At 32.5% G+C, this 23,071-nt stretch overlaps 1 protein-coding gene and 1 long non-coding RNA gene across 2 annotated transcripts in view; both read left to right on the top strand.

Moving 5' to 3' along the window:
• Window positions 1–22,788, top strand: part of LOC127712457 (ABC-type oligopeptide transporter ABCB9-like) — a 31,292-nt gene extending 8,504 nt beyond the window's left edge. The window contains exons 5-11 of the mRNA XM_052218897.1: window positions 4,527–4,724; window positions 7,550–7,678; window positions 9,663–9,890; window positions 10,472–10,645; window positions 13,175–13,367; window positions 14,068–14,174; window positions 21,559–22,788. Of these exons, the coding sequence (XP_052074857.1) occupies window positions 4,527–4,724; window positions 7,550–7,678; window positions 9,663–9,890; window positions 10,472–10,645; window positions 13,175–13,367; window positions 14,068–14,174; window positions 21,559–21,879 (1,350 nt within the window). The 3' untranslated portion in view covers window positions 21,880–22,788. The remainder of the gene's footprint in view (window positions 1–4,526; window positions 4,725–7,549; window positions 7,679–9,662; window positions 9,891–10,471; window positions 10,646–13,174; window positions 13,368–14,067; window positions 14,175–21,558) is intronic.
• Window positions 16,460–19,492, top strand: LOC127712458 (uncharacterized). Its single transcript, XR_007987090.1, has 2 exons — window positions 16,460–17,110; window positions 18,948–19,492. It is a non-coding gene; the product is annotated as an uncharacterized LOC127712458 (long non-coding RNA).
• Window positions 22,789–23,071: the final 283 nt, after the last annotated feature.

Here is a 23,071-nt window from a genome sequence, read left to right as displayed (position 1 = left end):
AGATTTGTGTTACATTGCCTTAATTCCTGTTCATATTCATTCCATGACATACAATGTGCCAATGTGAAGTTTTTATTTTATATTTGTGCAGCTTTTAAACAGTAGAACATATCATAATGATGATGTATCATATGTTGATATTAGAAAATAATAGTAAAAGTTAAACAATTAAAGGAGGTATAGATGAAAAAAGTAATTTTCAAAATTTTTATTTTTTAATTGTTCTAAGGTAGAACAATAAGTAAAAGTATTATTATGATATGTTTGTGCATTCAATTCATTTTAGATTTAATCTTTTTACAAAAAAACCATAAGTTTAAGGAGTATATTGTGAATTGACAAAAAAGGGGAAGTAACTCAAATTGTTTTTAAAACAACTTTGAAATACACAAATTATTTACGACCTAAAGCTAAGGTAATTGGTGTTAATTAACAGTGTGTTTGACACCAAAGCTGTCAAGTGAAGCCATGCACTGAAATGGGTCAATTGAGCTGAGTTTACACAGCTAGTTGAACTTCTTGTCCAGGAAGAATTACGAATTTGTCGGTATTTCATTGAAATCACTTTATATCTAATCAGTCTGAAGGCTAAGGAATCCGGGTGAAAACAGGTTATTTTTCCGAATTCCCGGGTTAATTGGTCACCCGGCGGGTGTTCTGGGTGACCCCTCAGAATTGTGGAATTCTCGGGTCACACCCGCAGGATTCGGGTCAGTTGACAGGTATGCTCAAGGCAAGTTGACTTTAGATGAATTTGGCTATTGTTTTTAGGTCCCTTTGTTTCATATAAAAACCGTTTTATGTATTTTATTTAATTTGCATTTACACCCCAAATAGAAAAAAAAGAAGAGATTTTGGTAAATGTTTTCCTGGATTTCATAAATGTCCAAATCAGGGTTATTCAGGTTCATTTTTTTTGTCTATGTATGCACTTTGTTTCCTCTTACAAAAAAAACCAATCATTTTGATGGCCTGTTTATTTCCCCTGCCCAAAAAGTTGCGGGGGACATAGATATACTGTGCGTCTGTCTGTCCGTCTGGTCTTGAACTTATATCATAGGTTTATATCAGCAATGTCTTGGACGAGTTTCGAAAATTAGTGCCGATCAATTATTTTTAAAAGAGTTATGCACCTTGGAAACCTTAATTATTGGAAATTTGCATTGTTAGCGCTCTCATGTGTACAATTTATTGCCAGATTTTTAACCGGATTTTCGAAGGAAATATCGGTTATTGATTTGGGGATGTACGGTGGGCAGGCGGTCGGGCGGGTGGCTGCTAAACAGTGTCCGTTCAATAACATGAAAATGCTTTGATGAAATTTTTTCAAATTTAGATATGTTGTTTCCTGTGACTAAATGAAGGTCAAGTTCAATTTTCACGATTTTAGCTTTTCTCCTTGTTGAGTTATCGCCCTTTTAAATATCCAAAAGTGGTATTTATAATGTGATTGAGTTATTCCTCTTTGTACAGAAATGGTTAATTATATATATAAAGTCTGATTACACTAATACTTTTAAATAATTTTCTCCTGTCATCAGATTATGACAAAGCATATGGTAAATGTCTTATCTCAGAATTATGATTGGAGTGACATATTTATTTGAAAATTTTCTGTTTCCTAAGTGCTGATGATTATAAGCTATATTTTTAGACATTTTGAAGATCATTACAGATAAGTTTTATAGATTTTTAAAAGACATTGTATTAATGATAAATAAAATTTTTGATTTTTATATGACCGCAAAAAACATTTTGGGGTCATATATTGCTATCATGTCGTCATTGGCGTCGTCCTCGTCGTCCGAAGACATTTGGTTTCCTGACAATAACTTTAGTTTAAGTGTATGGATCTCTATGAAATTTTACCAAAAGTTTCAATACCACAAAAGGAAGGTTGGGATTGTTTTTGGGGGTGATTGTCCTAACGGTTTAGGAATTAGGGGCCCAAAACAAGCATTTTTCTAGTTTCAGGACAATAACTTGTGTATAAGTATTTTGATTGCTCTAAAATTGTACCACAAGATTCAATACCACGATTTGAACGTTGGGATTCATGTTCGGGGTAATTGCCCAAACTGTTCAGGAATTAGGGGCCAAAAAGGGTCTAAAACAAGCATTTTTCTAGTTTTCAGACAATAACTTGTATTTAAGTGTATTGATGTCTCTTAAATTGTATTTTTTTTTCAAAAAGGGGGGGGTAAAAAAAATATTTTTGGGGGGGACAATTTTTTATCCTCAAGATTTTAGAAATTAAAAATAAAATTTCTGCAAAAACTTTTTTTTTGGAAAAAGGGGGGTGGGGGTGATGATAAACAATTTTTTGTTGTTGAGGGGTCAATTTTATTTCTTCAAGATTTAAGAAATTGTCAGTTTTCCAAAGAAAAATTGGGGGTCACAATTGCTAATTCTTTGTATATACATGATATAGTCTGAAAACAGATTTACTAAGTATTGCACAACAGCAGAAATCTTCAATTGAATATAAATTCAAATCATATATCCAATTTTAAGTTCTTTGACTACATTTAGTCTGTGTCAGAAACCTATAATGTGTCAAATATTTAATAACAATCCAAATTCAGACCTGTATTGTGTCCATTTTTGCCCCAACTGTTCAGGGTTGGACCTCTGCGGTTTATCCAGCTACGCTCGGCGAAGCAGTTTATTTTTTCCTTTCTTTGGTAAAATGGAATGAAGAATTTTGTGGTAAGTTTGTTTGTTATTCTGTAATTTTTTGAATGCTATATATATATTTTTTTTTTGATGAAGTGAACTCCTTTAAAAGCTAAACCTATATTGTCTATTAATAAACGTATTTAGATTTCTGATTTTGGGCCCAGTTTTCAAGTTGATCAAAATCAGGGTCCAAAATTAAACTGTATTTAATTTCAACATAAATTGAATATATATAGGGTTCTTTGAAATGCTGAATCTAAACCTGTATTTATTTTCGATAATACCACATTGGGGTCCAAAGGGTCCTAAATTAAACTTTTGTTTAATTTCATCAAAAATTGAATTCTTGGGTCCTTTGATATGCTGATTCTAACAATGTTTGAGTGTTAAATCATATCTAATTTTAGAGAACTTAGTCATCACTGATTGTTGTTATATTATTAATTATAATTTGAAAAATTACATCATATCTAATTTTAGAGAACTTAGTCATCACTGGTTGTTGTTATTATATTATTGATTATAATTTGAAAAAATACATCATATCTAATTTTAGAGAACTATTTATCCAGTTTGAGTTATTTCAACATAAATTAAATATATATAGGGTTCTTTCAAATGCTGAATCTAAACCTTTGTTTAAATATTAGAGTTTTGGCCCCAGTTTTCATGTTGGGCCAAGTCAGGGTCCAAAATTAAACTTTGTTTGATTCAACAAAAATTGAATTTATGGGTTTTTTTGAATGCTGAATCTAACCATGTATTGAGAGATTTTGGATTGTGGGCTCCTTTATCAAATTGGTCCACATTGAGGTCCAAAGGGTCCTAAATTAAAATTTTGTTTTATTTAATCAAAAATTGAATTCTTGGGGTTCTTTGATATGCTGATTCCTACAATGTACTTAGATTTTGGATATTGGACCATAATAGGTAAATGTCCAATTTCAAATTTTTGAGTTCTTTGACTACATTCATTTAGTGTCACAAACCTATGCTGTGTCAAATATTCAATCACAATCCAAATTCAGAGCTGTTTTCAGCTTAAATGTTGTGTCCATACGTGCTCAACTGTTCAAGGTTCGACCTCTGCAGGAAAATCCGGTTTGCTGTCACTCGACAGCCTCTTGTTATGAAACTCATATCATAGATTTATATTATATCAGCAGTGTCTTGGACAAGTTTGAAAATCAGTGTCGTTCAATTATTTTAAAAAGAGTTATGCCCCTTGGAAACATTAATTATATAGAAAATTGCATTGTCAGCACTCTCATGTGTACAATTCTTGCCAGAATTTTATCAAACTGATATCATAGGTTTATATCAACTATTTCTTTGAAACTTGAAAAAAAGTGCTGATCAAATATTTTTAAAGAGTTATGTCCCATGAAAATATTAATTATAACAGAAATCACATTGTGATTGCTGTGGAGCCTTCATTTCTCTAAGATATTTATAAAAAGTTTTAAAGAACAATAAAAAGTGTGTGTACCTTGGATAGAAAAAATATGTGCAACAATGGGTGACACTGAAACCCTGTTCTTTTATTCACAAATTTGTAATTTCGTGGATATTGTCTATATACAAGTGTATTAAAAATTTATACTCCGTTAAACATGTAAGTTGGTTTTTCACGTTAACCCCGCGAAATACACGAAAATTGGTATCCAACAAATAATAATGAATCCACAGTAATTTTTTACATTATAAAAAGAATGCTTATGTGTAAATTTGAAAAAAAAAAAACATTTTATTTCTCGTCATTGTTTTAACTTTGATGCATTGTTGTATTTATAGGATCTGGCCATAAATGGTCGGGATCCTCTAGCAGATAGTTTATTATTTTATAGGATCTTGCCTCAAAAGTTCAGGATGCTTTGGCAGCAGCCAATAATGTTGCAGAAGAAGCTTTATCTGCTATCAGGACAGTCAGAAGTTTTGCTAATGAAGATGGAGAGAAAGATCGTTACAGAACATCACTTCATAAAGCCTTCAAAATAAATGTCAAACAAGCAAATGTGTATGCTGGTTATGTCTGGTGTACACAGGTAGGTTACTAAACATCACTGCATACAGCCTTCAAAAATAAATGTCAAACAAGCAAATGTGTAAGCAGGTTATATATGTATGCAAAGGATATTGAAAAAAACAGATTTTTATGATTAGAAAATTGATATACAAAAACTCTTTGTATGAATGATGTGATTTTATGTTTGACAGTTGCCAGTTTGCATGTGATTTTGATATAGCAGATACTGTATTGGATTTTCATTTATTTGAGCTAGTTGTGTGGCCTGACAGCAAAGTTGTAGTGACACATATATGGATCTTTTCTGTTGTCTTTCATCATTGTTGTACATGTAACTCTTGGTTTATCATTAATCTCCTTAAGGTGGTACCTAACACTACAGGGAGATAACTCTGTAAAAAAAATCAGCTAAACGTTTTAATTACGTTGTATTGTTAAGGAAATATTAAGCTTCTCAATGATCAAAATTAGTGTTTGTCAAACTGCTATATAACCAAAGAAATTTTTCTGATAATGTGGTTGATTCAAATTTTTTGAACTTTTTATATTTTTGTCAAAGGGTCAAAGTAAACATTTTGTCAAAATTTTATGAAATTAAACGAGCCAAATTAATATTAGTCAAGGTATTAGGTACCCCCTTAATAATGACAGAATTCAACCACACTTGTAGAGATTCTTCTACAGGACATAAAGTTGTGCATCTGCTATATTGAATTTTTGGGGTTTCTCATACCAAAACATCGACTGCTATTTCTGCTTATATTGTAAAGTTTAAGTGTTAGGTTTTTAGCAATTTGACTTAGAGTTCATAGTATTTTTAACTATTTGAGCTAGTTTTGATATCTTACTATTTTTTCTTTTCTTGGGCCCTATTGTAAAGGCTCCTTCCATCTTTCTGGAAATATATATTTATTAGTAGGGCCCTTGATGATCAGGATTTTACTAGTAGCTCTACATTTGACAGTTTCTGTTAATATTTACAGTTATTTGAATACTTTTGATGGTTAAGTATATTGATTTTATATCAACTATCAGAGTTGGTATTGACAGTATTTGATATAGGTTTGAAACTGACATTTCAGTGTTGTATTTTAACTATTTGCAATATTACGATCCACCTTTGCCAAAAGAGCGTTGTACTATAGGACCACATTGCATGAATAACATTACAAACCCTTTTCCGAGATTGCCGATCCATTCTAGAAAGAAAACGATTAACTACCACACACAAGGACCAAAGAAGATTACCACAAAACGGAATGAACCGCAGAACCACACCACTTTATTTTCAAAATGAAATCGTACTTTCTTGTTTATTTGACCTGTTGATACTAATTGTAATGCTTTTTTGTTATTTAATGTTATTCAGGGTTATATCTGGTCTACATACCAGCTTTGATAAGTGTTTGGTATTACTATAAATTTTCACTTCTTCATACTATGAACATCAAAATTATTTATTTTGTAAAAGTATTTCCTTTCTCCATTTGAACTGTAACACACATACCTAACAACAAAATTATTTTTATTTACCTGTGTTTAAAGTAATTGCAAATGGCTGATATTTTGTTCAAGCATATTGTTTTTCTTAAATTGTTTAACATTTTACAGCGGTATAACATGTTACTTTAATTATTCTTCCCTTAGTTTATTTATTTTGTATTTACATTGTATCATAGATCAAATTTATTTGTTCAGTGTAAGTTCACTGGTGTTAATATGTCTTTTGATTGAGTTAAGCCATTTCAATTGATATTTTAAAGTGTGTCTTTCTATGTTGTGATGTTACACTTATTGTTTCAGATAAGGGTGAAGGTTTGGTACCATTAAAACGTTTAAACCCGCTGCAATTGTTTGCACCTGTCCTAAGTCAGGAATCTGATGTTCAGTAGTTGTCGTTTGTTGATGTGGTTCATAAGTGTTTCTCGTTTCTCGTTTTTTATATAGATTAGACCGTTGGTTTTCCTGTTTGAATGGTTTTACACTAGTAACTTTTGGGGCCCTTTATAGCTTGCTGTTCGGTGTGAGCCAAGGCTCCGTGTTTAAGACCGTACTTTGACCTATAATGGTTTACTTTTATAAATTTTGACTTGGATGGAGAGTTGTCTCATTGGCACTCATACCACATCTTCTTATATCAATTGAAACATGGCTAGTGTACCATAACCGCGAATACCATACAGATTAACCGCAATTTCCACAATGCCCTACATAAGCGACTACCATAAATCCCACACTATTCCCGACGCAATTGGAAATAGTACCTCATTCAGAGTGAAGCTAGTTGAAATGGTACGGAATGTCCAGTGAGGCGTTGTCCATTTTTTAAAAGATACTGACAATTCATTATTAAGTTTTACTTTTTGACTTTCATTTTAACATTGTCAAACCTATTATTGTGATGTTACGTCTTGTTAACCTTTTTGTAACCCCATATGAACCGCATTTTATGTACTTCTACACTTGTTTCCTATCATTAAATTGTCCTGAAGACGCCACCGTAAGTGGCGAAACATGTAGACTAGAATAAAGCATTTCCTTGCAGTAATCCAGGATGTTGTTGTCTTTTTATAGTTATATTTTCCCGAGGTTTTAAGACAACCACAGTATACTTCGGTATCCATCCTGATTACTCTACCAGCCTATACCGTTAGAAGGTGTTGGTTCACTTGTCTCGATATTTGCAATATTGTTTTATTTTTTCATATATTTTTTGTTATAATGACTATGAACGAAAGAAGATAGTAAGTCAATAGTAAACAAACTATTTGTGGATTTGAAGATTTCAGCATTAAATTTCAAGCCATTCCAGCTAGGTTTGAAAGTTTTATATTATATTTTCAGCTGTTTGAACTTGGTTTGACAGTAGCAGTATTATACTATGGTGGTCATCTAGTACTGACGAAGACTTTATCTGGCGGTAACCTAGTGTCTTTCATACTGTATCAAATGCAGCTAGGAAACTGTATAGATGTAAGTTATTTTTTGTATTTTAACTTTACAAGTTCAATATACTGTAAATTCAGAAATTATTGCATGCATTTATTATTATGATTTTTGAAGAATGGACGTAAATGCAAGATGAATTTGTATGATTTTAGGAAAAGCTGCATACAGATGTATGTATCAGGTATCAGAATGTGAGATATTATTGTGATACTCACCCAGTCGCATTATTCACATTGATAAAATCCTCGCAATAATTTCTGAATGTACAGTACCGACACAAATGTCAGATAGTACAGATAATGGAGAGGACTTTGACTAAATGGATTGTTTCATACATGTTGTATTTATTTTCTCTTCAGTTATATATCATGTATATGTAATGAAAAAAGATAAGAGAAAACAAAACAAAACAAATATAATTCTATAAATTTTCATTTTTTATATGCCCGTTTATGGGTCGTATTATGGTATACTGTTGTCAGTCTGTCTGTCCGTCCGTCGTCAACATGTCGGACATTAACTCAGAAACGCTTTAACCAATTTGCATAAAACTTTGGTGAATTGTTTATATCTATTGACGTGAGCTCCCTTTCTTTTTTATAAATTTCAGATTTTACGTTTCCGAGTTATGAGGTTTTATTCATTAAAAAAAGGGGGATTTTCCAGTTTTCGGACAATAACTCCAAAATGATTTCACCAATTTGCAAGAAATTTTCGTGAATTGTTTATATCTATTTGAATGAGCTCCCTTTCCATTTCCATAAGTTTTAGATTTTAAGTTTCTGAGTTATGGGGTTTTATTCATTAAAAAAAAGGGGCAGTTTACAGTTTTCAGACAATAACTCCAAAATGTGTTGAGCAGTTCTCATGAAATTTTGGTGAATTGTTTATATCTATTGATGTAAGCTCCCTTTTGAATTTTATAAATTTTAGATTTTATGTTTCTGAGTTATAGTGTTTTATTCTTTAAAAAAGGGGGGATTTTCCAGTTTTCAGGGAATACCTCAAAAATGCTTTCAGCAGTTCTCATGAAACTTTGGTGAATTGTTTAAATCTATTGACAAAAGCTCCCTTTTGATTTTCATAAATTTCTGATATGACATTGAGAAGTGATTGAACTTTATTCTTTGAAAATGCTATTGGCGTATCATGCGCTCATGGCGCAGCTGTTTATTACCTATACATAAGGTAAAAAAAGAGGCACAAGGCAATTTCAAAAGACAGCAAATTGCATATATTTCTATTTAGTCAGAAAGAAACAATTACTTTAACATTCATAAATTTGTTTAATTACAAAGAATTTTTAAAATCTCTTGCAGTATTGTCTTGTGTCAATAACACAAATTACTTTTTACTAAAGGTACAGTCTTCATCAATAGACAGGTTTCACATGTTATACTATATGTGAAGTTCCATTACATTGACAACTGCAGTTTACTTAAGTGTTGTTGTCAATGTAGTGGTATTTGATTTTTTTTTATCTGACAACCCTGCATACCATCTGGTATCCATTTAAGGGAACTCTACCAGCACAAAACATAGGAGGCATTGGTTCAGCAGATCTTTACATATGTGAAGTTATAAATGGCCTAGTTTCTAAAGAAGTTTTGAATAAATTTAAAAGAGACCCTCTGAGTGTTGCTGATGAAGGTGAATCCAGAAAAGCGCCTCAGACCCACAAAATTTATAAAATGCTGTTTTCATTTTTTTTTAAAGATCTGCCATCAACATCAAATATTCAAATAGAAAAATAAAACAAACATGGCCGCTATTACTAAAAATAGACCAGTGTGGTAAAACTGCAGTTTTTGGCATATATATCAAAAAAAAATCTGACAGGCTTAAAATGATCAACAAGTCAAAGACTTTTTCCCACTAAATTATCAGTAAAAATTTGACAATCAATATTAGAAATATTGTTCTTGATCTTTAATGTGCATCCATAAATCGGATTTTTGGGGATCTTTTTGGTTTTGTTTTACAGTTTTGATATCCTTGAAATTTGTAGGAAATGGGTGAAGTATTCACTGGATTGATGCAGGCAGCAGGAGCATCTGAAAAAGTGTTTGAATACATTGACAGGGAACCAGTTGTTAAAAATACAGTCAAGGACAGAATGGATACAGAGTCTGTGATTGGCCAGAGTGAAGTTGAATCAGACAAGATTTCTGGTCTGATAGAATTCAAGAATGTTACATTTGCATATCCCTCGAGACCAGAAACTACTGTGCTAAAGGTAAAAGTGAGAGTAACAACATCGTGTGTTAATACAACTGTTACACAGACATAAAGAAAGTTATTAAAATTTAAGTTAGTTCTAGGAATTTTTGGGGTTTGATCCTTAGTTTTCATTATTCAACACTTCAGGGCTTACTGCAGTATGTTCAAGAGGTAAAAATTATCCCACAAACTTGTTATACTGATGTCTTCATAATACTTAAGATGGGTCATTCATATTTGGTATTGCCAAGAGAAGTTGGCCCAATATTAATGTCATGAATGTGAGATGGAGTTTGTATGATGTGCCATTTACTATTAGGCTAGATGAGGTTGTAGCAGTCATGGTCTTAAATTGAGAATAAAATATTTCTGTTTAAATAAAAGAAAGAAGATGTGGTATGATTGCCAATGAGACAACTCTCCACAAGAGACCAAATAACACAGAAATTAACAACTATAGGTCACTGTACAGCCTTCAACAATGAGTAAAACCCATACCACATAGTCAGCTATAAAAGGCCCCTCATTTAGAACAATGCAAAAAGAGATCATAGTAGCATTAATAATGTTAATTGGAAGATTGTTTTCTGTTTTCAGAACGTGTCGTTCACAGTCCAGCCTGGAGAGGTTGTTGCTTTAGTGGGACCAAGTGGAGGTGGTAAATCTTCATGCATCAATCTACTAGAACATTATTATGAACCACTCACAGGACAAATCTTACTGGACGACAAACCAGTACAGGAATATGATCACAAATTCTTACATACCAAGGTTAGTTGTTTGTATGACAAATCTTACTGGACGACAAACCAGTACAGGAATATGATCACAAGTTCTTACATACCAAGGTTAGTTGTTTGTTTGACAAATCTTACTGGACGACAAACCAGTACAGGAATATGATCACAAGTTCTTACATACCAAGGTGAGTTGTTTGTATGACAAATCTTACTGGACGACAAACCAGTACAGGAATATGATCATAAATTCTTACATACCAAGGTTAGTTGCTTGTAGATCACTTATCTGGTGGCATTCTAGTTTATGGTGTCAGAAGAAAATTATCCTCAAGAATATATATATACAATATAAGGACAATGTCAAACTTTTTTGTATGAAGCTTAGAGAAAGGACGAGGTTTACATTGCCCTGATAATGATTTTATACTGCAGCTAATAATTGCTACAATTATATTTAAAGAAAATGTTAACAAAAATAAAATTTATTTTCCATCCCTAATTGAGCCCCAAATTGTGATAGATAGTGGCATGACATGAAATAGACATATCAGTGGTTGTCGTTTGTCAAATCTAGACAGTTAAATTTTAAACATTTAAAACACTCGGCAAGCCTCGCCTTTTAAATTTGAAAATTTAACTGTCTCGAGTGGATAAATATCATAACACACTTGATGCAGTGGTAGAATCTATATATATATATATCTACCCATTGTCTGTTTCATAACATCTGAGCAAATACAATGTACCTTTATTTCAAAGAACAAGAAATGTGTTTAACAACATTTATTTTATATCTAAGATTCACAAAATGGCTTGATTTTTCCCCATCATTTGGTACTAGGCTATTTTGTATACTGTGGAGTCTTCTTTTTTGGTGGAAACCAATTTATGTAGATTGAGTAGCAATTGGAATTTCTAAAATGTTGAAGTCTGCAAACAAGCATAAAGAAAATTTATGCTTCCTTAAACATTAGATTCGCATGGATTAACAAATGTTCCTTTATTACAATAGTATCGAAAATAACTTTCCTCCAGAACCCGTTAACTACAGAAAGCTATACCTTGTTTATTTTTAAGAAATTAATCTACGGGTCTTGAATTTATCATGGTTTTACCAGAGTGACAGCAAGGGGTAAAATATCAGCAAACAGGGCCAACTCGTGGTAAAATCAGTATAAATTCAAGCCCTCATGAATTATTTCTATGTGTATACTCAAAGCGTTTGAAGAACGTCATACTAGAATGTTGATTGAAAGGACATTTTAGAAAATGATCATCTGTCAACGACTTATTTACACAAAAAAATATGAATTGGATTAAAGTTTTTATGCTGTAACAGTCAGGGGCATTACTTAAACAAGTAACATTTAAAATTACCCATACAAGTAATGTTGAAAACGAGGCTATTTTAAATATAACTTATATAAGTAATTTTTCTAAATATTATTTTTATAGGTGTCCAACTACACAGATTTTACTAGCTTTAACAAATTTTCATGATCATCTGGTTATTTTTCCCATGAAATATAAAATTTAATTTTTCTGAAACACTAATTGCTTTCTGGCGCATTATCTTTCATATTGACCTTTATGTCAAAGATTGGTCTCTTGGGACTATTAAAATATCATTTTCCTCAAAAATCCTGAAGGTAGTCAGATATAAATAGATAGAAACTTGTGAATTAATTAAGACTTGAAGTTATTTATAATTTGTAACCAAAAACACTTACATATGTTCCTTAAATAAGTGTTATTACTTATTAGTCCCCTACCGACGAAGTCGAAGGGGACTTTAGGTTTGCACTCTGTCTGTCTGTTTGTCTGTCCATCCATCTTTTGAGTAATTTTATAATTTTTAAAAACAAAAATTACCTATATAAGTAACTAAAAAAAATGACTTGTTTAAGTAATGCTCCTGACTGTGTAATGGAAGTGAAATGTAATTGTAGACTTTGCAGGGTATAATGTCATTTTTGTTTACTACATAGATGTCAACATTTAAAGGGAGCCAATACAGTATCAGGGGAGATAACTCTTAATACGACAAAAGATTCAGTGAGACCTGTCAGAGGATTTTAGAATAATAATCAATTTAATGAATTATAGCTAATACGGCAATGAAATCCAAAAAAAATGGTACCACAAATAATTATGAATCCACAGCATAATCAAAAGCAAAATCACAAAAATACCAAATTCTAAGGAAAATTCAAAACGGAAAGTCCCTTATCAAATGGCTAAATCAACAGCTCAAACACATCAAAAGAATGGATAACAACTGTCACATTCCTGACTTAGTACAGGCATTTCCTTATGTAGAAAATGGTGGTTTAAACCTGGTTTTATAGCTAGCTAAACCTCTCAATTGTATGACAGTCACATAAAATTCCATTATATTGACAACGATGTGTGAACAAAACATACAGACATGATAGGTAAAAATGTCAAAATAGACATTTTGCATTATGTATATACATATATCTCTATAGTAAATGTATTTTAGATCAAAATGCAGTTCATGTTAATTGTTTTTTTAATCTTTGTATACAATTTCTTGCAGATATCCTTAGTTGGTCAGGAACCTGTTCTGTATGCAAGGTCAATCAAGGATAACATAGGGTATGGATTAAGTTCAGATATTACCATAGAAACAGTCCAACAAGCTGCTGGTATGGCTAATGCCCATGAATTTATTATGGAAATGGAGAAACAATATGAAACAGAGGCTGGAGAAAAGGGACAACAGTTATCTGGTTTGTTTCACCAATAAATTGTAACTTTGAAGAGAAACTGTAATGAAAGTATCCCCTTTCGAGAATATTTTTAATTATACCTCATGATACGTAGGTATGATGTTTTTGATCCATCTGTCAAAATGTCAGTCAGTCCTGTTCTTGTCATCGCAACTCCTCTGAAACCAGACAACAGAATTTCATGTAACTTTGTAGATAATAAGGACATACTATGTAGATGTGCAGATAGACAGGAAATTATTACTTAAATTATTTTTCAAGGAGATATGCCCCTTTGACTCATAAGGGAATATATATACTATTCAAAAACAAATTTAATACGAAAAGAAAATATTTAATATTTATGTTTCTATCTTAACAAGGATATGATGTAAATTGACTGAATTTAATTTTACTTTATGTTCTAAAATTCAACTGTTTCTAAAAAAACAAGTGTTTCACTTTCCATTGTTCAGTGTTTAAAAATATCCCCTCGTTTTTTACCAAAAAAGGTTTTCACTTTTTTCTTCTTCAATTTTTCAATTACTGTGGATTCATTTATATTTGTTGGATACCAATTTACGTGGATTTCGTGGGTACAGTTCAACCACGAAATTAAATATCTACAAACACGAAAATTTTCCATAATCCACAAAAATAAGTACCCACGAAAATAAATAAATCCACATAGTGCAGTAACAGAGAAGTGTTACATTTTTAGGTGGCCAGAAACAAAGAATTGCTATCGCCAGAGCCTTAATCAGAAAGCCAGTGGTATTATTACTAGATGAAGCTACCAGTGCTTTAGATTCGGAATCAGAACATCTGGTTAGTTAACTATAATAATTATACATATAGAAAAAAGTAAAATCACAAAAATACTGAACTAGGAGGAAAATTCAAAACAGAAAGCCCCTCATCAAATGGCAAAATCAAAAGCTCAAACACATCAAACGAATGGATAACAACTGTCATAGTCATTTGTTGGTTGTAAACAGACTAAGACTGCACTTTATGTCCGGCGGGACCGACTTGTCTGCCATTTGTTATCGTCGTTGTTGTGCTTACTACACACCTTTTTCAAAAAAGAGGTAACCAAGGGAGATAAACAATAGGGTAAATGATGCGTTTTGATTATTTTATTTAAATAAAATTTCCAAACTTTTTATTCCTTGAAAGAGAAGATATGTATCAAATGATGTCAAATATAAATAAATACGTGTGCCAAGCATCTGCTGTTTACAGAAAAACAATATCGATGTTGACCCACTTTCAATGCTTTACACTGTTGTCTATGCGGAGGGCAATGCATATTTTCTAGGCAAATATGGTGTCCATTGCTATAATACTGTGGTTTTGTCATCTTTATTAATGAATTACAAATTTCACCATATTTATTGTTAATGGACTAATCAGTTTTTGTCTCGCCTTGACAGAGTCAAAAAGCGAGACATAGGTATGCTGTTTCCGGCATCGACGGCGGTGTTGTGGTCAACAATATATTAGTTTGTGATTAGGTCTAGTTCATGGTGAACCACTAGTGGTAGGTCAATGATATTTGGTATGCAGTTGTATTAGCATTGGCACATCTCATTACCATGGAGATTATTTGGCCCCGCCCCCTCAGTCAAGGTCTGTTGACTTTGAAACTTTGCTTAGTTTACATGTATTAGTTTGTGAAAAGGTCAGTTTATTGGGAACCATTAGTGGTAGGTCAATGATATTTGGTATGCAGTTGTATAAGAATTGGCATATCTCATATCCATGGAGATTATTTGGCCCCGCCCCCTCATTCATGGTCTATTGACTTTGAAACTTTTGCTTAGTTTTCATGTATTTAGTTTGTGATTAGGTCAGTTTAAGTGGAACAATTAGTGGAAGGTCAATGGTAATTGGTATGCAGTTGTATAAGCATTAACACATCTCATTTCCATGGAGAATATTTGGTCCTTAGCCCTCAGTCATGGTCTATTGACTTTGAAACTTTTGCGTAGTTTACATGTATTAGTTTGTGATTAGGTCAGTTTAAGATGAACCACTAATGTTAAGTCAATGATATTTGGTATGCAAACGTATTGGCTTTTGCAAGTTTCATTTCCATGGAGATTATATAACCCCACCCCCTAATTATGGTTCATTGACTTTGAAACTTTTACATAGTTTACAAGTCAGTGTTTGTGTTTAGGTTTGTTTAAAGGGAACGACTTATCAAAATTTGGTTTGCAGTTGTATTAGCATTGGCACATCTCATTTCCATGGAGATTGTTTAGCTCTGTACCTTCAGTCATGGTTCATTGACTTTGAATATTTGCATAACTTACATGTTAAATTATTGCTATTTTAATTTCAACATTTGCATTATCAAAATAACAAATAGGCGAGACATATCTCTGTGTTAACAGTTTATTATTTGTGTATTTTATTTTTACTTCTGACAAGGATAATTTGTATTGCCTTATCCCTCTTTGTTCTGTTTCAGTAGATTGAGTAAACTAATACTTTTGGTATCCTGATAAATTAGTGCTAAACATATCTATCTTATTTAAGTTGTTTCCAATGGTTTTTGACTAACACTTTTCACAAAATATGATTTAGCTTATCAAAACAATATAAAAACTGCGTTTATTAATGAAATGATGTTAAAAATTGTTTAGCTTTATATACATTATTTATTCTTCAAGTATTTCTTATGACCTGACAAGTGTAATTACGGTACAGAAAATAGTCTAGCTAATTTCAGATTCAGGGACCTAAGAATAGAAGAACATTAGTCATTTTTATATTTTGTATTGTTTCATTGTTTCATGTGAAATAAGACAAATTGCATAAATATGACAGAAGGCCAATCATTACATCTGTGATTTTTTACAGGCATAACAAGCTATTTAAGGTGGTATGGGTGTCTTTCGCTATCTTGGATTGTAAATAACAGATCTAGAGAACCTAAGGTCCATATTTTCAATGAAATTAGCAAAATTTGATGAGGAATGCAGATAACTAATGTGAATTTTCATTTAAAAGAATAATTTTATAATATTTTAACTTATAAATATTAATATTTTTACAAGCCTAGATTATTTTTGTTTGATTTTTATTATATGACCGCAAAAAAATATTGCGTTCGTATATTGGTATGACGTTGGCCTCGTCGTCGTCGTCCGAAGACACATTGGTTTTCGCACTCTAACTTTAGTTAAAGTGAATGGATCTCTATGAAATTTTACCATAAGGTTCAATACCAGAAAAGGAAGGTGGGGATTGATTTTTGGGGGTTATGGTACCAACAGTTAAGGAATTAGGGGCCAAAAATTAGCATTTTTGTAACTTCCAGATATAACTTGTGTGTAAGTGTATGGATCTCTCTGACATTGTACCACAAGGTGCCATATCACAAAGGGAATGCTGGGATTGATTATGGGGGTAATTGCTTCCAAATTTTAAGGAATTAGGGGCCAAAAAGAGGCAAAAAACAAGCATTTTTCTAGTTTCATGACAATAACTTGTGTGTAAGTCTATGGATCTCTCTGACATTGTACCACAAGGTTCCATATCACAAAGGGAATGCTGGGATTGATTTTGGGGGTAATTGCCTCCAAATTTTAGGAATTAGGGGCCAAAAAGGGGCAAAAAACAAGCATTTTTCTAGTTTCATGACAATAACTTGTGTGTAAGTGTATGGATCTTTATGAAATTGTACTACAAGGTTCCATATTACAAAGGGAAAGCTGGAATTGAGTTTGGGGGTAATTGCCCAAAACGTTTAGGTGTAATACCACCATTGATTTTCCCCTATTAGTCTTTGTTAAATTTGCACTTTTCAAAAAATTGTGCAGAATTTATCTTTGTTTCAAATAAAGAAATACTTGGCATGAGTAAAGTTTTATCCTGTCCAGTACTATAGAAAAAATTTCACATAACATTTCATTGCATATAAGAAAATAACCATCACTGGAAGTTAACCAATCAAATTTTCCCCCTTTTTTAACCTGTGTACAAGCTTTAGTAACCATGTAACCTCAAGTTTCCAAAATATTCTATAGAAACCCCAAATAAAGAAATAATGGTGCTTTGAAATACCCAAGATATATGTTTATGACTCAGAAATGTTTTACTGCAATGAAATGTAGGATCAATTACCTACAACTGTCAAATTCAAGGGAATATTTTTTTTCGACCTATTTTCGTATGCAACCGGATGTGACGTACTATGATTTGGTGGTATTACACCTAAAGAAGACTTTTTTGTTGAATAAACTGAATGTGACTTTTTTCCTTTGTAATACTGGTTATTTCAAGCATTCCTGTCAAGTTTTGTCATAATCAGTTCAATAGTTTGAGAAAAATCTAGTATAATGTAAGACGACATCTACAGCGATTCGAGCAAAATTTCTTCGAAAAATTCAAACCAAGCCGCATCATGATAGAATATAGTGTGGACCAATAAATGATCAAATATTTATCTCATCTGCCTACAAACAGTTGAATATGATACAAAAGATGACTTTAGGATGATAAATACTACTAATGGACCTCTTATTCTTCCTTATAAAGTCTCTTTTGGTCCATTTATACCTCTCATTTCCTCAAAATTTCTACTTTTTAGGCCAATAAATAAAAATTTTGGGGTAACTTTCACTCATTTATGATAGAAATGTTATTATAAATGATTAATTGAAGTATTCAAGCTGCTTGAACTATCCGTATAAAAGTTTACTGCCTCCAAGGAGGTTTCAATAAGTCCTTGCGTAAAACTTAAATTTACGCCGCGTTCCAGAGAGGGACATACAAAACTTCTCTTTTGGTGAATAATTTGTTGTTACTGCTTTAAAAATAATTTCATTTACTTAAAACTATATATTTATTAAATTATTTCTTAGGAAAAAATTTCTAGTATAGCAGAATATAAGAAATAAGGAGAAAAAGCTCCCCAAGACTCTAAGTATGGCTTGTTCTGTCAACTAATATTCATGGTAAAGTCCTATTTCAAGGAAATTTTCTCATAAAATGTATTTTGGAGACTCAATCCACTCAGAATATTTCATTATTTGTAATATTTCACTTAAATAGCAAGAAATTTTAACACATGAGAGTACTCACAAGGTCAAAGGTGCATGTACAGCTTCCCATATTAGGTGTAATACCACCATTGATTTTCCCCTATTAGTCTTTGTTAAATTTGCACTTTTCAAAAAATTGTGCAGAATTTATCTTTGTTTCAAATAAAGAAATACTTGGCATGAGTAAAGTTTTATCCTGTCCAGTACTATAGAAAAAATTTCACATAACATTTCATTGCATATAAGAAAATAACCATCACTGGAAGTTAACCAATCAAATTTTCCCCCTTTTTTAACCTGTGTACAAGCTTTAGTAACCATGTAACCTCAAGTTTCCAAAATATTCTATAGAAACCCCAAATAAAGAAATAATGGTGCTTTGAAATACCCAAGATATATGTTTATGACTCAGAAATGTTTTACTGCAATGAAATGTAGGATCAATTACCTACAACTGTCAAATTCAAGGGAATATTTTTTTTCGACCTATTTTCGTATGCAACCGGATGTGACGTACTATGATTTGGTGGTATTACACCTTTAGGAATAAGGGGCCAAAAATAAGCATTTTTCTAGTTTCCAGACAATAACTTGTGTTCAAGTGTATGGATCTCTCTGAAATTGTACTGCAAGGTACCATACCACAAAGGGAAGGCTGGGATTGAGTTTGGGGGTAATTGCCTCAAAATTTTAGGAATTAGTTGCCAAAAAGGGGGCAAAAAACAAGCATTTTCTAGTTTCAGGACAATAACTTGTGTGTAAGTGTATGGATCTTTATGAAATTGTACTACAAGGTTCCATATCACAAGGGAAAGCTGGGTTTGAGTTTGGGGGTAATTGCCCTAAATGTTTAGGAATTTGGGGCCAAAAAGGGGCCAAAAAAACAAGCATTTTTCTAGTTTCCAGACAATAACTTGTGTTCAAGTGTATGGATCTCTCTGAAATTGTACTGCAAGGTACCATACCACAAAGGGAAGGCTGGGATTGAGTTTGGGGGTGATGAATCATAAGGGGGTTCAAAAAAATGGGGGGGGGGGATATTTTTTTCCTTTTTTTTCTTTAAAATTTTCCATTTTAAATTGGTTATTTCTGATTTATCTATAAAAGCAAATAATAATGATATGGTTTGAATAGGTAAATTAGAAATTTTTAAGTTCTAAGGCCACATTCATTCTGTGTCAGAAACCTATGCTGTGTCAAATATTTAATTACAATCCAAATTCAGTGCTGTATCAAGCTTGAATGTTGTGTCCATACTTGCCCCAACTGTTCAGGGTTCATCCTCTGCGGTCGTATCAAGCTGCGCCCCAGTGGAGCATTTTATATATATATATTAACTTCAAATGCACATATAGGAAGTAGTTTTATTTTAACAATGGCATCAATTTGTATGAAGTGGTTTTACAATTGACAGAGAAAAAACAAGGTCGGTCATATTGATTCATAAAGCAGCTCATCTAAAGGTCAAGTTGTGTTTTCAGATTATGAATGACATATGCAGTTCAAATTTATTACAAAAATACTAGTACTTCCAATTTTGAAAGGATTTTCAAGAAAAGAAGTGAAATGCCATTGAGATAGTATTTTTTACTTTGTGTCTACACTACATCTCTGAAGAATTCTGTCATTTCCATCTGCCCATGGTTTGAGTGGGTACAGAATGGGCAAAACTTGTAAACAGTCCTCTGTGACAACCTTTTGTGGTACCAGTGGCAGATTCGGAAAAGGGGGGGGGAGTTAGAGGGAGGATCAGGAAACAAATTAGTTTTATACGCCCGTTTACGGGACGTATTATGGTATACTGTTGTCCGGCAGTCCGTCTGTCTGTCCGATGTCAACATGTCCGACATTAACTCAAAAACACTTTAACCAATTTGCATTAAACTTTGGTGAATTGTTTATATTTACTGACGTGAGCTCCCTTTCGTTTTTAATAAATTTTAGATTTTACGTTTTCGAGTTGTGGGGTTTTATTCATTAAAAAAAGGGGGATTTTCCAGTTTTCGGACAATAATCAGGAATGCTTTCACCAACTTGCAAGAAGTTGTGGTGAATTGTTTATATCTATTGACATGAGCTCCCTTTCGATTTTTATAAATTTTAGATTTTACGTTTCCGAGTTGCAGGGTTTTAATCATAAAAAAAGGGGGATTATCCAGTTTTCGGACAAAAACTCAAAAATGCTTTCAGCATTTCTTATGAAACATTAATGAATTGTTTATATCTATTGATGTAAGCTCCCTTTAGAATTTTATAAATTTTACATTTTACATATCTGAGTTATGGGGTTTTATTCATTAAAAAAGGGGGGATTTTCCAGTTTTCTGACAATAACTCAAAATTGCTGTCAGCAATTCTCATGAAACTTTGGTGAATTGTTTATATCTATTGATGTAAGCCTCCTTTTGACTTTCATAAATTTCTAATATGACATTGAGAATTAATTGAACTTTATTTGTTTATAGTCTGACAACAGATTTACTAAGTATTGCGCAACAGCACAGTGTATTGCACAACAGCAAGAAATCTTTTATTGAATATAAATTCAATTCATATAACCAATTTCAAGTTCTTTGACTACATTTATTCAGAAACCTATAATATGTCAAAATTTTTTTACAATCCAAATTCAGACCTGTATCAATCTTGAATATTGTGTCCATTTTTGCCCCAATTTTCAGGGTTGGACCTCTGCGGGCGTATCCAGCTGCGCTCAGCGAAGCAGTTTATATTTTTTAGATTATCATTTAACGGGGAGGTAACTCTGAAATAGTGCATTTTCTGAAGGAATCTACATGAAATTTTGCTATTTTGTATTTTAGCCGGAAAAAACGTACAGTGACCCTATCTTTTCTTTTGATATTCTCAAAGCATCTTCTAAAAGATATCTTCTCATATTTTATTTTACAATTCTATCATAATTTATTAGCTTATAATCACATAATGATGTTTTTTCCTGTATAATCCATACAGAATCTGGAGAGGAAAATTGTAATCACTTTTGTGTTTAATCATTACAGGTATTACAAGTTATATGAAAGACCCAGGAGGGTGGGCAGTTATCACTTCTGTGTTTTATTGTAACAGGTCCAACAATCTATCTACAAGAACCTGAATGGAAGATCAGTTATCACTTCTGTGTTTTGTTGTTACAGGTCCAACAAGCTATCTACAAGAACCTGAAGGGAAGATCTGTAATCATTATAGCTCATCGACTTAGTACTGTAGAGAAAGCTGACCGAATCATTGTTATAGATAAAGGCTGTGTAATTGAGGAGGGTACACACTCTGAACTACTCAGAAATAATGGCAAATATGCTAGTCTGGTACAACGACAACTATTACAAACGGAGGATGAAGTAGAAGATAGAGTTATCTCCCATGATAATGATAGTCTTGGCGTAGGAATTGCCAAGAGAGATATAGGATTACATTTTAGGTCTACATGTCTAATCACGTCTTCCAGCTGGCACTGATTATTGAATTCATGTAAAATTCAAATTTTTTTACAGTCTATCATTAACAAGAATAGAATCATTAGAATTGCGATTTTAGAAATTTTTCAATATAAAAAAGAAAATGTGGTATGATTGCCAATCAAGTTCAGGTAGAAAATTGCTCATTATTTGTTTAGAAATAAGAAAAGAATGGTTGGGTTTTGTGCATAATATCAATTTTTATACTACCGCAAAAAAATTTTGCGGTCGTATATTGGTATGACGTTGGCATCGTCGTCGTCCGAAAAACACATTGGTTTTCGCACTCTAACTTTAGTTTAAGTGAATGGATCTCTATGAAATTTTACCATAAGGTTCAATACCACAAAAGGAAGGTTGGGATTGATTTTGGGGGTTATGGTACCAACAGTTAAGGAATTAGGGGCCAAAAAGGGGCCAAAAATAAGCATTTTTGTAACTTCCAGACATAACTTGTGTGTTAGTGTATGGATCTCTCTGACATTGTACCATAAGGTTCCATATCACACAGGGAATGCTGGGATTGATTTTGGGGGTAATTGCCTCAAAATATTTGGAATTAGGGGCCAAAAAAGGGGCAAAAAACAAGCATTTTTCTAGTTTCATGACAATAACTTGTGTGTAAGTTTATGGATCTTTCTGAAATTGTACTACAAGGTTCCATATCACAAAGGGAAAGCTGGAATTGAGTTTGGGGGTAATTGCCCAAAATTTTTAGGAATAAGGGGCCAAAAAGGGGCCAAAAATAAGCATTTTTCTAGTTTCCAGACTATAACTTGTGTTCAAGTGTATGGATCTCTCTGAAATTGTACTGCAAGGTACCATACCACAAAGGGAAGGCTGGGATTGAGTTTGGGGTGATGAATCATAAGGGGGTTCAAAAAATTTGGGGGGGGGGGGGGGGATTTTTTTTTTTTTCCTTTTTTTTTCTTTTAAAATTTTCCATTTTAAGTTGGTTATTTCTGTTTTATATTTAAAAGCAAATAATAATGATATGGTAGGAGATACACACCAAACAGGATGTGTAAATTATTATATAATAAGTATTGTGCAATAGCAAGAAATTTTCAATTGCACAGTATTGCACAATAGCAAGAAATCTTCAATTGCACAGTATTGCGCAATAGCAAGAAATCTTCAATTGCACAGTATTGCGCAATAGCAAGAAATCTTCAATTGCACAGTATTGTGC

The sequence above is a fragment of the Mytilus californianus genome, unplaced genomic scaffold (assembly GCF_021869535.1).
Source record: "Mytilus californianus isolate M0D057914Y unplaced genomic scaffold, xbMytCali1.0.p SCAF_8, whole genome shotgun sequence".
NCBI lineage: Eukaryota > Metazoa > Mollusca > Bivalvia > Mytilida > Mytilidae > Mytilus > Mytilus californianus.
Note: the sequence above shows the minus strand (reverse complement) of the source record. Positions and strands in the feature narration are given on the sequence as shown.